The sequence below is a fragment of the Pimephales promelas genome, chromosome 6 (genome assembly GCF_988280905.1).
Source record: "Pimephales promelas chromosome 6, fPimPro1.hap1.1, whole genome shotgun sequence".
NCBI lineage: Eukaryota > Metazoa > Chordata > Actinopteri > Cypriniformes > Leuciscidae > Pimephales > Pimephales promelas.
Genome location: NC_142774.1, coordinates 12,213,940 through 12,230,486, shown reverse-complemented (window position 1 = coordinate 12,230,486; position 16,547 = coordinate 12,213,940). Strand labels below are relative to the sequence as shown.

At 37.9% G+C, this 16,547-nt stretch overlaps 1 protein-coding gene across 2 annotated transcripts; it reads left to right on the top strand.

Moving 5' to 3' along the window:
• Nucleotides 1-13,346: 13,346 nt before the first annotated feature.
• Nucleotides 13,347-15,219, top strand: gpr78a (G protein-coupled receptor 78a). 2 transcript variants are annotated; one of them, XM_089132106.1, is made up of 4 exons: nucleotides 13,347-14,377; nucleotides 14,464-14,577; nucleotides 14,957-15,009; nucleotides 15,107-15,208. In XM_089132106.1, exons 1-4 carry the CDS (start codon nucleotides 13,707-13,709, stop codon nucleotides 15,196-15,198), a joined length of 930 nt encoding a protein of 309 aa, XP_088988232.1. In that variant the 5' UTR covers nucleotides 13,347-13,706; the 3' UTR covers nucleotides 15,199-15,208. The 2 variants fall into 2 exon arrangements, with proteins under 2 accessions (XP_088988232.1, XP_039546352.2); XM_039690418.2 differs by having other exon boundaries at nucleotides 13,349-14,377; nucleotides 14,957-15,219.
• The last annotated feature ends 1,328 nt before the right edge of the window (nucleotides 15,220-16,547 follow it).

The window sequence follows — 16,547 nt, the reverse complement described above, 5'->3', positions numbered from 1 at the left end:
GATTTAAGGATAAACTAAACACTTGTGGGATGTAAGTATCATGCACATCAAATGTTTGAGACCCCTGATCTAAACTGACAATATCTCCCTCAGTCTTTGGCTTATTCCTAACTGATGCCTGAAGGTTTTTATTTGTTTTTCCTTGTTATATTACCCATTATTTCCAGATGTTGTTATTTGTTTTCAACATGTGAGGCCAGGCCACCCAGTGGTATTGGTGTTGATGATATTTTAGACAATGGGTCTCATTCTGTTAATTTGGCATGAATACACAGCAGGTGTGTACGCTACATACTGTGTATTTGTTCTTATGCTCATTGTAATGTTGATGATTCTGAACTATTCTAATAGAGGGAGCTAGTAATTTGCATAAAAAACACAAACCACGTCTAAGTGCTTTTGATATTCTCTCCTACTCATTCATGCTCTCTCTTTCATGTCTTGCCTGAGCATACAGAAATATCTTTGAGCAAAGCAATTCCCCAAACCAGTTAAAACACAGTATAAATGGTTTTTATATGCACACAATAGTGTTTTGAACCTCTCATTTGCCAGCCGTGCATACAGGCTACATTTAGTCATTTTGCTTACTTATTAATAAAAAAGTTAGCCTATACTTTTGTATAGTTACTCATTTTTTACTCACTTTTGCCACAAGTCAAAAGTCTGGGGTCGGTAATATATTTAAGTCTCTTAAAAGGCTATAAAAATACAAGGCTGCATGTATTTGATCAAAAATAGAGTCAAAACAATATAATTATATATGTTATATTACAAATTCTAAATATTACAATTTAAAATGTGTAATATAAATAAAACGTTTTATAACTGTATTTTTTTTTTTTTATGATGGCAAGGAGTGTGGGGCAGGGTTGGAGCATGATCCACACTGACATGGTGCTTGGTGACAAAACAGACATGGTATTTTGCGATGAAACGGGCATTATGCTGATCCTTACTCCTTAAAAATGGGGTTTAACATTAGCACATTCATCGCCCTTGGTACTTTGGGCCGGGCGCCACTCCATGCCCTCATACTCTATAAAAACCCCCATGGAAACAAAATCTTGCGCCACCCTCTGGGTGTTGTCCGGAGTAGTAGAAGCAGTTGTATTAGTGTCAGAGAGTTACTTACAGAACCCTCATTAGCATTGTCGTTATTGTGTCATGTGTGTTAGGGCTGTATATTATTACATTATATCAGGTTAGAATACTTCTAGTATATTGTTATTCATAATTATAGTAGCTATAGTCTTGTTATATTCATTAGATAACATTATTTGGATTGTCTTTGGATTTGTTTGCTTTTTGCGACTCTTTTTTTTTCTTGGCAATGGAGCCAGCAAGAAAGTGGAGATCCTCCCCCGTCTGGGCTCAACAGAAGCATCAGTTTCCTCATTTATACCAACTGGCACTGGCATTTTTATGTTCCTCTGTATCCTCTGTGCCTTGTTAAAGGATCTTTTCCAAGGCTGGAGAGGTTTTGTATAAAAAGGAATCGTCTAAACCCCAACACAATTGAATTTTTTTTTTTGTTTCAATAAAAATCTATTGTAATCCTTTTTTTATCCACCCCAAACTGCAGTGTTGCAGTTTGCTCCTCTATATACCCCAGTCCCTTAATATATGGGCTATATAGAGTGCCAAAGTGATGACGTCCCTTTGTAGGACAACTCGGAAGCTAGCGGCGCATGGGTTCCCTCGGTCGAAAAGCAATGCATTTTCCCCATAGACTTTTGGAAAATCGCAAAAAATAAGATCTGTATTTCACAAAGAGTTGTGACCCTTACACGTTTTGTCTATCAATATAATCTTTACAAGTTAATCCAAAATGTAAACATTTTGAAGCCTATATAAAGATTTTAAAAAACACAATCAGACACAATAAAGTTTAAAAAACCACAAGCAGGTTATAACTGTGTGTTCTATGTCATAGATCAAAACGTGAAAATATTTAGAGGTTTTGTTCACCACAGACCTTAGTAAAAACCCATTCAAAAATCCCATAGGCTTTAGAGCGAGGGAACCGGTAGTGCTAAAATGCTAATGCACTTCCGCGTTTTGGCCTACAGAGTGACGTGGTAACTTCGGCACTCTATGGACATCTGCTCAGGTCATTGGTTCAGTAGCTAGGTGTCACTAGTGAGTAATGCTGAATGAAGTGTAATGAACTTTTGGGTGAAGCAATGAGCTGCAAGGCCTCAGTGGTTCAGGAAGCCTCATTTTGCCATCACTACCGATAGGCAGTCCAAACAAACAAAACACACAAGGTCAAACAGGTAATCCAAAGTCTGGAGAGTCCAAAAACTGAAATGCATGGAACCAGAGAAATGCTCAACATACAAGACTTTGCAGGGAATTAATGAGTCTACATGGTTTAAATAGGCTTAGCTTGACATAATGAAAAACAGGTGGATTCAATCAGGGATGATGAGTCGAGTCAGTGCGTTATGGGAAATTTTGGAATGATGAAAGTCTTCTGTGGAGTGCCTGCTGGTGGCTCTCAAGGGCACTCCAGCTGCATGGTGACTGTTACACTTGGCTATCCTTAGCATGGGCTCTCAGGTGGGCACTTGCTTCACCTCCTGTTTGGGATTTGGCTTTTGTATAGTGGTGGGTTTGTGCTCTAAGTCTGTGGTGGGCTCGCCATGAGGTCTGCTGGTGGCTTGGTTGATGGTGGAATGTGTGATGCGATCGCTAGCAAGTTTTGATCATTTTCACTCTCCTCGCTGGAGAAATAGTAGTAAAATCTACTCAATGTACTGTCTCAGGTCAGGGGCGTGCCTTGGTCTAGATAATTAACTAGACACAGGTGAGACATGGGGGCTGATCAAACAGGAAATGGATATAGGAAACTGAACTGGGAACAGTGCAAAACTAACAGGTAACAATTCAAAGAGTGCGTTTCAATCAGCTCCCCAGCTTTCCTAGGTTTTGAATTAATATATTGTGTACATGAATTCGGTTAAGGACACGACCCTGGTTCACTACACATTGGGACACTGATGACTCTATTTCTGGCTAAATGACAATGTCCTCATTTTAGAAAACCTGTATCGCGTGTCATTGTGTGTAGTGAGTTGGCTCACATGTTTTATGTTTCGCGCTTCAGAAATTGCATTAAGGGAGCATTCAGTTAGCATTGTTGCACTCTGATTTTCACGGTGTGTTTTGGGACTAGTTAGGGAGCGAATGTTTCAGTGCTCTAGAAGGAGTTTGTGTATCAGACAGCCCTTAAAAAAGACTGACTCCCTGAACAGTGCCCTTAACTACTGATCTATGGGAACTGATTAAGGTGCTTATACATAACTCAAACCCAGAAACAGACACAACACATACATGTGATTTTTGTGTACACGTGATTTCAGTTTAAATTTACAGTACATTTTAGTGTGAAATTGAATGATTTCTGTGTTGAGAAAATATATGCATGCATACAGTTATAGCCTATACAATTTATATGCATATTTTACGCACAAAAATGCAAAAATGGTTAGTGAATAATACTGTTCAATTTTTCTCATAACCCAGGGGAACAGACTTTTAATCACTCACTCCTTCAGAGTTCTATTCCTGGAGGCTGAAGTAAGCATATGTTGCCATTTATGCAGCCCGCCTCAGTTGAGGTTTTGCACACAGACAGATAGGAGAGAAGGAACAAGCAGAGAGTGCTTTTGCATATTGTAGTGTAGTCTGCCAATTACTTACCGAATTCAAGCTCCACAGACACACACACTAAAGCACTATTGCAAATGGAGCATCTAAGCCATGGTAAATCACCTTTGAAGCCCATCTGGATTCTGGACACATTATATAAAACCACTGCGAGGAATGAAATAGCAAAGGTGATTGAGATGATGAGACAGAGCAAATAGGGTGTGTTTTATTTTCCCGGCTAAAAATTGGCAGTGTTTGAAGAATTCAGACACATTTTCTCTAATAGCACTCACCAAGATGAAAGGCCTTCCAGAGAGCTCATTACACTTTTTTTTTTTTCTATACTTTATCTCTAATGCTCTTTATTGCTGTACTTTTATCTGTCCTTCTCTGTCTTTTTTTCCCTTTATGTCATTCTTCATGATCTCCTCTCCAAGAATGTTTTTCCAACCACGTTCTTCACATTCATTCAATTAATTTTACCTTCTCTGCCAGAGGTTGGAAATAAGAAGATAACATTTGCTGTTTTCTATTTATGTCACCCCAGCGGTAACAGACTCACCGTCTCTTAGATCAGCAGGTGCACATGGATAAGAAGTATACCTGTCAACTGTTACAGCACTCTCACCTGTCACATTGAGACTGCTGTGAAGTGCTAAATATAGTCAGATCACTGCAGTGTATGTGTGTGTGGGTGTGTTCATCTAATGAGTAATCCAAGTGTATAAAAAAATGAAAAAAAAAAAAATCAATTAACGGCTTAATTCAGGTTCATTCAATTTATTTATTTTTTCCATTCAATTAATTCAAATGAAATAAAAACACACTTCACAATATGGTCTCATTTAATAACATTAGTTAAAGGAATAGTTCACTTTAAAATGAAAAGTAACCCATGATTTACTCACCCTTAAGCCATCCTAGGTGTATGACTTTCTTCTTTCAGACGGAAGCTAGATTTTTACTTTGTAAAAATACATGTAACATTTTTACGTGTTATATGAATATTTTTCTTACACAAACTCATCGCTTCGCTTCAAAAGGCCTTTATTAACCCCTTGGAGCCTTGCGGAGCACTTTTATGATTGATTGATGCACTTTTTTGAGCTTCAATATGATGGTTGCAATCCACTGCCATTGTAAAGCTCGGATGCATCGGGGCGTTTATCAAAATAACTCTGATTGTATTCATCTGCAAGTCATATACACATGGCTTGAGGATGAGTAAATCATGGGCTAATTTTCATTTTAAAGTGAACTACTTTAATAAAATACTTATCTAACCATATTCCATATTCCACCATCAAAATCATAAAAATAACTTTTATTGTCACATCACTAACAGCACTTGTGCCGTGGTCAGTTAGAGCAGTGCAGAATACAATATACATGACAATGCCCAATATAAAACTAGATGGTATACAATTAAACACACTTTATAGATAACAGTACACAATATATGAAAAGTACAGATTATACTTAAAATACAGTTAAAAATAAGTACACATAATGCAGTTAAGGATTTGCATTGCATTTGGTGATAGCAGATAGATCAATGAATTAAAGTGCAGTGTGTCCAGTATATTGAACCGACTTTTACTTTTGTTATACAAAATTGTTATACAAAATACAACTGTTCATCGTCTACTCAGCTCAGTGCATTAACTGTGTATAAACTTAATGTTATGTAATGAAACAATTTATTATAATCTAAGTTTAATAAATGCTGTAGATTTTTTAAAATTTTGCGAGTCAATTCGTTCGTTAAATGAACCAAATGACTCGGAAAAAGATTTGTTCATTTTGATGAACAAGTTCGAATGGGAGAGTCACAAACGTGCGTCACAGAACAGAGCAAGGCGAGCATTTGAGCCTATAAAACTTAAACTTTGTTATTTATTTATTAAATGAGCGATCGTTTCGCTTGACAAGACCCTTATTCATCGTCTGGAATCGTTTAAAGCCCTTTGAACAGTTTGCAGTTTGCGCTGAAAGTGTCTTTTGGACCTTGAATCGTTTGGTTCCCACTGAAGTCCCACTGAAACCTTAATTTCTTTTTGGCTGAAGAAAGAATGAAATGGACATCTTGGATGACATGGGGGTGAGTAAATTATCAGCAAAAGTTTTTTTTCAAAAGTGAACTACTCCTTTAACCAAATGTTGACTTATCAAAACTTATTGCAAAGTGTTACCAAATTCTCTAAAAACAATATCATGGGCATTGATATGGGGTGTTGATATGACATGTACTACATTTCATGTCTTGTGAAACCACATGGTCACTTTTTGGAGAACATTGCAATGAAACTAATCTGGTTCTGGTTCTCATCGTAATGTTTCTAACAAAACTATAATATGGTTTTTGAAGATTTGGAAAATATAAGCAGAGGTCACGTTTCTTACTTTTATGGTGCTTTTGTGTCCTTAAGGCTTCAATCACAAACAGTAAATTCTTTGAAATGTCTTTTCCTGTTTTCAATTTAGTGAGTTGTGTCCAAATACATTCTATTGTGTGTGGACTGTATGCATTGGGGAATATGAAAGGACTGTGATAAGCCTGTGGAGCCAGTACTGATTACAGAGGTGCTGAATACATTACTGGGGGGGGGCTTGTGCAATCTCATTATAAACAAGGCAGATTGAAGCTAAGTGGCTTGTAAAAACAATAGGAGAGATGTTAGTGTTTACAGCTGGGTAATAATGGCTTAGTCGCATGGATTAAATCAAGAGCGCAAGTAAATACAAATTTAGTTCAGCCTGCAGTTATAAATAATGGTGCATGCTAACTGAGTGTGGGAAAATGAAGAAATGAAGTACCTTTTCTGCAAGATAAAAGGAACATTTATATTAGATATCATCATTATGTGCTGAAATCTTGATAAATAATACGTTTGCTGATAATGTCTTATGATGTCAATTGATGAAATTCTTTGGGATGTTCACTGTGTTTAATGGTCGACTCATACTGTAAGTTATGAGTTGGATCTTGAGTGAACACAACCCCATCCACTCCCAACGGAACACTCACACACAAGTCGCCCATTAAACTGAAACGGGAAAACAAGTTCATTGCAAAACTGAAATTCCAGTCGCTTTAGTGTAACATGTTGCTCCATTAACAAAGGAATTAAACTGAAACTATTACCCACAGCAGTGAACTCCTTCGAACCCCAGAGCGCTCGAGAGGCTAGAAAATTAATGGGATTTTCGTGGAGGGGTAGCGTATTTCACAACAGCCTTTGGGTTCACTCCAAACTAGCATGGCTCCGGGTCCACTTTCACTCTATGTGATGAAATCTTTTTTCAGTGTTATTTTATCAACTTTCTACCTACCATCTGGGCATGATGTTGTTAGCCACTATAGTCACACAAAGCACAAGATGTTAATCAGCACCCACAACATAATTAGCAGATAGTAAGCAAATAAGAAATGCAAACAAGACAGTTTTCCTGAGAAAAACATATAATGCAACATGCAGATGCTTACACTATCAGTTAGTGACAGGACAGCCAGCAGATATACTCTCATACTGAACTTGAATAATTTATGGAATGCTTTATTGCCTCTGTCTTTGCATTTTATGAGCTGATATTTTTACCTTAGAGCTGATGTCTGTGGGAAAGATGCTCCGTAAATTGTCCTGGAAATATGACACGTGATAAACAATGCTGGTTCAACCCTTTAAAGGAGAGGAAACTGTTTCCCAACCTTAAATCATGGCGTTGATTTAAACTGATACTTACCTTAATATTTAATCTTTGAAACACGTTTACACGTTGAAATGATTGAGGAAACATGCCTACACACATGAGATCACAGAAGAACAACAAGAAGGCAATGAGTCCAGTTTTAGACATGAGTTTTTAGTGAATTATTTACTAAAGCCTGCAGTGCAGAGGAAAAAGCTTGTTGTATTTAAGTGGCTTGTGTACCTAAAGGACGGGTCTGTTTTGTTTTGACCAGATTTCACTAGGTCTATTTGAAATCCAATATATAATGGGCTATATACAGTGGATATAAAAAGTCTCACCGCTGTTAAAGGATTAGTTCACTTTTCAAAAAACTTTTGCTGATAATTTACTCGCCCCCATGTCATCCAAGATGTCCATGTCTTTCTTTCTTCAGTCGAAAAGAAATTAAGGTTTTTGATGAAAACATTCCAGGATTTTTCTCCATATAATGGACTTCAATGGGAACCAAACGGTTCAAGTTCCAAAAGAAACTTTCAGTACAAACTGCAAACTTGTTCAAAGGGCTTTAAACGATTCCAGACGATGAATAAGGGTCTTGTCAAGCGAAACGATCGCTCATTTTTAAAAAAATAACAAAGTTTAAGTTTTATAAGCTCAAATGCTCGCCTCAAGTGCACGTTCATGACTCTCCTGTTCGAACTCGTTCAACAAAATGAACAAATCTTTTTCTGAATCAATTTGTTTGTTTCTTTCGCCGAATGAACCAGATGACTCGAAAAAAGATTCGTTCATTTTGATGAACGAGTTCGAACAGGAGTGCGTTACAGAACAGAGCAAGGCGAGCGTTTGAGCTTATAAAACTTAAACTTTGTTATTTATTTTTTAAATGAACGATCGTTTCGCTTGATAAGTCCCTTATTCATCGTCTGGAATCGTTTAAAGCCCTTTGAACAAGTTTGCAGTTTGCATTGGAACTCTCGTTTGGACCTTGAACCATTTGGTTCCCACTGAAGTCCATTATATGGAGAAAATCCTGGAACATTTTCATCAAAAACCTTAATTTCTTTTCGACTGAAGAAAGAAAGACATGGACATCTTGGATGACATGGGGGCGAGTAAATTATCAGCAAAAGTTTTTTCAAAAGTGAACTACTCCTTTAACATAGCAATTTTTTGGTGATGTAAAAAATGAAACAAGTATAAATTATATCAGACCTTTTGCACATTTAATATAGAAATGAAAATGGAACTGAAATCTGTTGACATGACTCATTTAAAAAAAAAAAAGTGTATTAACAGGGATGTGTAAACTTTTTATGTCCACTGCTGTAGTATCGTAAAACTTCAAATAATAGCCCGGGCTTTTATTTTCCCAAATCGTCGAACTGCACCGGCTTGTATTTGAGAACGGGCGTTTATATGAGATCGGCCTTTATAATTTAGTGTTGAGATGTTGTTCATTGAGTCTATAATCTCTAAAAATCTTCAAATGCTCCACGTGAAACTGCGGTCTTCCATCCTTTTACTATCATTGATAGTAAAAGTTGAATTTATTAACTTTGTTGATTTGTTTTTGTTGATCAATTAGTTAATGTTGATTAACATTAACTGATTGATTTAATTAATATGCGCGAGGGAGAGAGCGCAAGACAGCACTCGTGTTGCTTGAAAATGTGAGAGTGTAGCAGTCATTCTATTCTACATCACTAGCCGATCAAAATAGGCTTTGGCGGGACAAAAATTTGCTTATCTGACGGTTTTAGAAGATTAACAACCCGAAACTAAAAAACAGACCCGGCCTCTATTTGAGACCGGCTTTTATTTACCCAAACCTGCAGTCACACCAAACGTATAAAAGAGACAGGAGTCTATTTGGGAATCAGCTATTATTTTAAGTTTTACGGTATTAACAATAGGGTCATACTGTAGGTCATTCCACAGTTTGCAAATATACACTGTTTGCATCACAATATCCATTTTAAATTATTTATATACACTAAAGGCATTTACACAGTTCACCATACGCAATTTCATTTGTTTGTCATGGGAAAAATAAATGTTACGGCAGAATCATAACTGAAAATATACATTATTTTACATCTATGGGGATGGAAAGATTTTGATCTATTTCAAATGCTAGCCAGCCTGCTGTGTGTGTGCCTGTGGTGCAGGGAAGCTGCAGGCAGTGGAGGGTCAACCTGTCTTATCAAATTAATATAACTGGAACAATACAGCAGAACCACCAGTGGCTTCTTCTCTTCCACTTATTCTCCTGTTCTTCTCTTATAAGTGTTTGCATGTATATTTGCTTTTTACTGCATAAAGAAAATTAAACCTTGTTGATAACTATTGTGCCCCTATCATGCCTTTGTTTAATATAGGGGTGTAATACTGAAAGTCATTGTTTACTTTGGTTATATGAACTATTCTGCAAACAGTCTGTTGATTGTATGACGCTGTAGGCTGCTTAATTTGATAACGACTTTAATATAGTGGCAGATGTGATCCTGAATCGGGTCAAATGTAGGTTCGTAAATTTTGTTGACAATATATATGACAATTTGGTGTGTGTAAGCTTTTTTAATCTATGCCACAAGGAAATAGTAAATCCTGAAGTCGCAACACATGCTCATTGGAAAAACTCAAAACAAGCACCCAATACATACAAATCACTTCAGTTTCCAGCTGAACACTAGTGAAACTGCAACCAATGTATTGCTTTTTACACACAATTATGATTACAGGTGCAGATTATTGGTTAATACATTTTTTGTCTCGCACTTCCTTTACAACACTATGTTGTGACTTCAAAACACTTTTACCATCATTTGTAAACTAATAAATTTTTGATGTATGACGAGTCCCAATATAATGCCGCTTTTCCACTACACAGTACCAGCTCGGCTCGCCTTTGTTTGGTTTTCCACTGTGTAAAAGTTGTACCTGTACCTGCTTTCGGGTACTTGTTGTATCACCTCCAGCGAGGTTCTGAGCGAGCTAAGGCAGAGACTATTTATATAGAGACATGCCACTTCCTCAATCCTTAATACAACTATAGAGGGAAAACCTGCGGTTGTATGCACATGCCCCGCCCCTCCCACTGGAAAGCCAATCGTCTGCTTTTAACAGTCAAGCCGGGAAACATTTAAGCCTGTTGCAGTTCTGAGTCTCTGCCCATTCATTTAGATAGGAGCGTGGTCTTGTTAGTCCGAAATAGCTACCCGGAGGCGTTGCCAAGATGGCAGCAGAGTGGCATGACTTGCCTAAAAGGACTTTGGCTCAGGTGAGCTGAGGGGATACTAAAATGTGACCTAAAACAATGCCGACTGCTGACTGGTCAGAGAGAATCACCATTCACTGCGTCATCATTGCACGTGCCAGATGGAGTATCCAGAATAACCTCGCCATTTTTAAATAGTTTGGTCGGAGATAGCTACTAAACTTACTACTATTATTATGGCAACTCCGAAAAATACGCCATGGTCAAACGAGGAGGTGCAGACTTTCCTTTGTTTGGTTGCCGAAAAGAGGATCCAGTGCAACACAGTCTCATGAAGATGCGTATCTATACCACGAATGTAATCTCTCGTGGCATTTATACGCCAAAAATGGTTTTTGCGTGCTTACGCTACGCACTAAAAAACCCTGGGGTAGGTTTAGGGGGGAGGGGGGTGGGGAGTTTGTGCGTATTATACGGCAAAAACTGCGTATCATATGCACGCGAAAAACGTGTACCATATACACGCAAAAACTGTTTTTGGCGTATAAATGCCACGAGAAATGACATTCGTGCTATAGATACGAACTTTCATGAGATCGGGCTCTCCAGTGAGAGCTTGATGGGGCAACGAGGAATGAAAGGCGTAGCTGATGACCGGTGACTATTTGTGGCGGTACTGTCTGCATTGGAAAACGGAGCGAAAAGCGAGTCGAGTCGAGCCGAGGCGAGTCGAGTCGAGCTGGCACTAGTAGAAAAGCGCCATAAGTTTTTATATGATGTTTGCTTTTGTTAACACTTTCAGCTATGTTTAGTGTACAAGGTGGAAGGCTACATTATTTTTGAATGCGATAGAGCATTAACCATTTAGCACAACTCCAGACATTTCCTTTCCGAACTGCCACGTAATAAAACGTTGCAAGATTCACGCTCAACTGTTTTGGATAAAACTGAACACGCATTTAGTGACACTCAATGTTCATTACACTTTGAAGGTGATTAGCAACGTAATGTCATTTTTGCAGAAATGACATCACTGGCCCGTTTTTCCAATGAGCCTGGGTTGTGGGTAGTCACCACCATTCGCCAAAACACATCATTAAACAATATATTTCTTAATGTAAATTCAAAGATTTTTTTCTACGAGGTGTGTAGGGAGTAAAATATATAATTGTTTCAGTATAAAAACAGTAGAAGTCAATGTAAATTGCCCAGTATGATAGGAAATCAAATGTGTTTGTGAAACGTGTAGTTGTTGCCTACTTTATGCACAAAAGAGGGCTAGAGGTGTCCTTGTGGATGTGAGTACACCTCCAAATGCACAGCAAAAATTCATCCTGACCTCTAGACATCCTGTTATGTAATGTCCCACTCTAAATATACAGTATTGAGAGAGTGAAAGAGAGGTAGGCTATACCCTGAATGTTGACATCTTAAGTGATTCTCTCATCAGCACTTTCTTGCGTAACATCCTCTCAGGGGCATGTGGACACAAAGAGGTTTCCTTCTTTACCACAGGACACTTCCTCAGCACTCTAAAGAGGTTTTCCAGCAAGACCATGAGCACTGAGCAGAGCTAGCTAAACATAATGAGAGAACACTTATCTCAATGCATGATAGTGAACCGTTGAAGCGCTGTCAGAGATTTGCGAATCTGCAAATTGAATCACAGCTGAGACTTTTTTATTTCTTATAGTATATAATATAATGCAATGCATACTGCCATGACACCATGTTGTGTTACTAAAGCTATTTGTAAATGAGGTGATGAACACATTCTGTTGGTGATACTTGAAGTTTTTATACACAGTCTACTATTTAACCTGCACTGCATGCTTGTCGTCTTACCTGCTCTGACTGCAGAGGACTCTTGGCTGAAATCATCATAAATAATAGACAGAAGTTGAATTTATCTTATGTAATAATACAGGTAGTTTAACCAAACTGCAGGGAAAATGAAGTAGGATTTTATTCAGATTAGCCTTTTGAGTATTTAGTAAGAGCCATTTGTAAACCTAGCACTGCCAGTATTTTGTTTATTTGATTTGGAGTTTAGTTAAGTGGCATCTGGCTTTTATTTTCATCATACATTTTCAACCAGAAGGAAAATCCTTAAGGGGTCTTTAGCCCCACTGTACGCACATCAAAATACTACCCTGACCAACATGTTTCACAAATTGTCCTCAGTGTTTAAAAAAACAAAACAAAAAACCTTCAAATGATGGAAAATGTTCACATGCTTTACAAGTTGCCATAGTGATGAGGAATTATAGCCCTGCTTTACTTGCTGAGCAATTTTGTGTTTGCATGTGTGAAAGAAACACGTTTCACATTTGTTCTCCCAAGAAAGAAAGAAATGCAGAACAAAATGGAAAATATTGTGCACCTATGTACATTTTAAGTGAGTCAAATATGGAATCTAGAAATTATATTTCAATTATTCACTGATCAATGGCTAACTTCAACTCTATTTCCATTTTGTTTTAATTCCTGATTTTCATTTTAAGCCTGTTAAGAATCCTCACAGTTTTGTGCTGCTGTGAATAGCCTATAATTCACGAGTAAATGTATTTCTACTTCCACCTATGCTTCTGATTTTTCTGATAAACCTTTTTTATTTTACAATACAGACCTCAAACTTAGGCTACTGCATGAATTAGCCTATTTTATATTTGAACATAGGCTTTTTATATTTGAACATTGGCTTAAAATGATCCATCTCTTCCTTCTTTCCCGCTGGCCGAACTGCATGTTTATCAAGCAAACGTCACATGCAATAAACTGTCTGCACGTGAGCCGGAACGCTCAAAGAAGAATTCCAATGCGCATGAGCACGCGCTCCGACTGCGCGCTCTCAATTCACCTTTCCAACGTGTTGTTTTGCGGTCTCTAATACAAGTTCAAACAAATATCGTTTTGACTTAGTCAATGTGGACAACAGGATTAAGCTTAAAGTATGTGATGGTAATCAAGTCATTCAGAGATTACTTCAGCACACTGGACAGCACTCGTCGCCAGTGACCGTTCATTTTTCCCAAAGCAGAATGGAAAGCAGCAAATATGAGCCAACGAGGACCCACTGGGAAATCACGGACAAAACACCGCAACAAATCAGCAGTTACTTACTTTAGAAAGAGACATGAACTTATTGGAAATATTTCTGGAGTTACTCATCGTTGTAATTGCAGTTGTGTCACTCGTGGCAAACTTGCTAGTGTTAGTATGTTTCACCTGCAGCGCACAAGTTCGTGCGCAGATGCCAGGGATCTTCATCATCAACCTCTCTTTCTGCAACATCCTCATCACCGTTCTCAACATGCCTTCTACACTATTTGGGGTCTTAAAACGGCAAAAGCCGTTTGGCGATCACTTTTGCCAAACGGTGAGTTTCATGGAAACTTTTCTGACTACCAACACAATGTTGAGCATGGCAGCTCTCAGCATAGACCGCTGGATTGCCGTGGTTTTTCCTTTGACTTATCCCAGCAAAATGAGACTCAAGAATGCCGCGCTGATGGTCAGTTATGCCTGGATTCACTCGTTTGCATTCTCGCTGGCTGCTGTCCTGCTGTCGTGGGTCGACTATAGTCCCGCGTACGCATCATGCACTGTGCACCTGGGGGACGATGATGGGAGCCGTGGGCACTTCATAGTGTTCACCACAGTGTTCCACGCATGTACTTTCGCCCTCTCTCTTTTCATCCTATGCTTTACCTACATGAAAGTACTACAAGTTGCTCGCTTCCATTGTAAGAGGATAGACGTTATAACGGTGCAGACACTCATGCTACTTGTCGACATTCACCCAAGGTACATTTAAAAACATTATATTGCAACAGTTACTGTTACATATTATAAGCATTTGTATTCGTGACGTATTTTTTGAAACTTCTTAGTGTGAAACAACGGTGCTTACTGGAGCAGAAGAAAAGGAGACGGAGGGCCACGAAGAAAATCTGCATATTCATCGGGTCGTTCGTCCTGTGCTTCGCCCCCTATGTCATAACACGGTATTGCTTTATGATAATACATTTTAAAATGCGCACATACTTTTGATAACCGTAACAGATTGCCTAATACTTATACCGGCCTATGCAAAACATCAAGGGGAGGCCGGGGCTAGTTGTCACTATTTCTCAGTAGGTTTATTTGTGATGTCTTTCTACAATGTATTGAACATTTACTCTTTTATTGCTCAACAAAAAGGATTTTGTTTTGCATGCGGGCCCTATTATGTAATATGATTAAGTCAACCCCTGTAATAATCCTACTTGCACTCTAGAAAACACCACTTAATTGTAAATTGTTTCCAGTAGTCATACACCAATTTCCTCAAAACAGTGCCATATTGAATATTTCTATAATAGTCTAATATCCGTCTTTTCTCAGACTGACTGAACTGACTCCTTCGGTAACAGTCAACCGTTATTGGGGGATCATAAGTAAGTGCTTGGTGTACAGCAAAGCTGCCTCTGACCCTTTCGTCTACTCTCTCTTACGGCAACAATATAAGAAGGCCCTTTTTGAATTGTGTAACAGGATTTTGGGCCGGGACTCATACACACTGTCTGGACACAGCAGCCCCTCAGACATGGAAAATGAATGCTGCTCACAAAGGGTTAACAAGTTGAAGGACACTGTCACTTGAGCAGGTGAAAATGCCAAACCAAACTGCCTATATTTCTGAAGTAATGGCTCACACTGTATAATTTCTTAGTCTTTTGAAACCTTGGGAGGCCACAAACTTTGCCTATCACTGGAAATCAGACCATTTGCACACTCATCTGGGATTTTTGACTCTTTATTCACAACATGCTATAATGTGAATTATAATGTATATTCTGAAATAAAAATAATTATAGTAGAAGAGTATAGATATGTTGCCATATCATGACATATTTATTTGGGTAAACTTTACTTTTTTGCCACATTTTACCTCACAATATCCTACATTAAACGTAATATCATAACATAAACTTAAATCTCTCATGTAATTAAATATTTAGAACCTTTTCTGCTAAGTGCAATCTCTGGCTGGGCCACAAGGCTATTCAAATGTGTCCTGAAGTCACTCCAGTGTTGTCTTGAAAGGTGAAAATTTGTTGTTGTCTGTTTCAGTTTGATTTAATGTTCTAATAATTCTTTTGTTGCCTGACTGCTATCATCACTTTGGTTTTGTTATTTTTCTGGTCGAAGTTTTGTGTCTTTTAGAAGTAAATTACAGTTGACAAGTCACAGGAAAAAGAAACATTTTGAAACATCAATCATAACAAGACATATGCAGCTTACAGGGAGTTATTTCAAGAAGATTACGCAATTTAGAATTACTGTATTGGTGAACAAATAAAAATGAAAAAACACATTAAGTTATAGAGTTTTACATGTTCAGAAATTCAAGTTAAAGTCATAAAGAAATGTGCAGGTGTGTATACATTCCCATACATCCATTGTCCTTTGACCCTTGTGTCCTTTAATTTGACCTATGACATACTAACAACAAGCAAGAACAAAAGATATATATTTTGTGGTAGCATAGCCTACTTGTACTGTATGTATCGGTCTACCAATTATAAATGTAGGCCTATATTTATTTTTTACTTCCAAAGGCTCCACATCAGCTCTGGACTAGTAGCCTATGCAGCTTTTTGCAGGTCTTAAATTCCTTCATTTGTAGACTGTCTTAGATTTTGGTCTAAAACAAATAAGTGTGGGTCTTTATTTAGCCAGGTGGATTCGCCTTTCTGAATCCTATCCAGTCAAGTGATTTTACCACACACAGGGATTACAGTCAATTTCTTGAAAATGAAAAGACAAGTATTTTCCCCCCTTTCTTTAACACTGATTTTGAAACAAGTCCATACCACAAAAAGGGTAAATGTGAAGTCAGGCTTTCTGAAAGAACTGTAATTACAGTGGGACACAGCAGAAGAGCGCCCGCCTACCGCTGGATAACTTTTTTTTTTTTTTTTTTTTTGCTGTA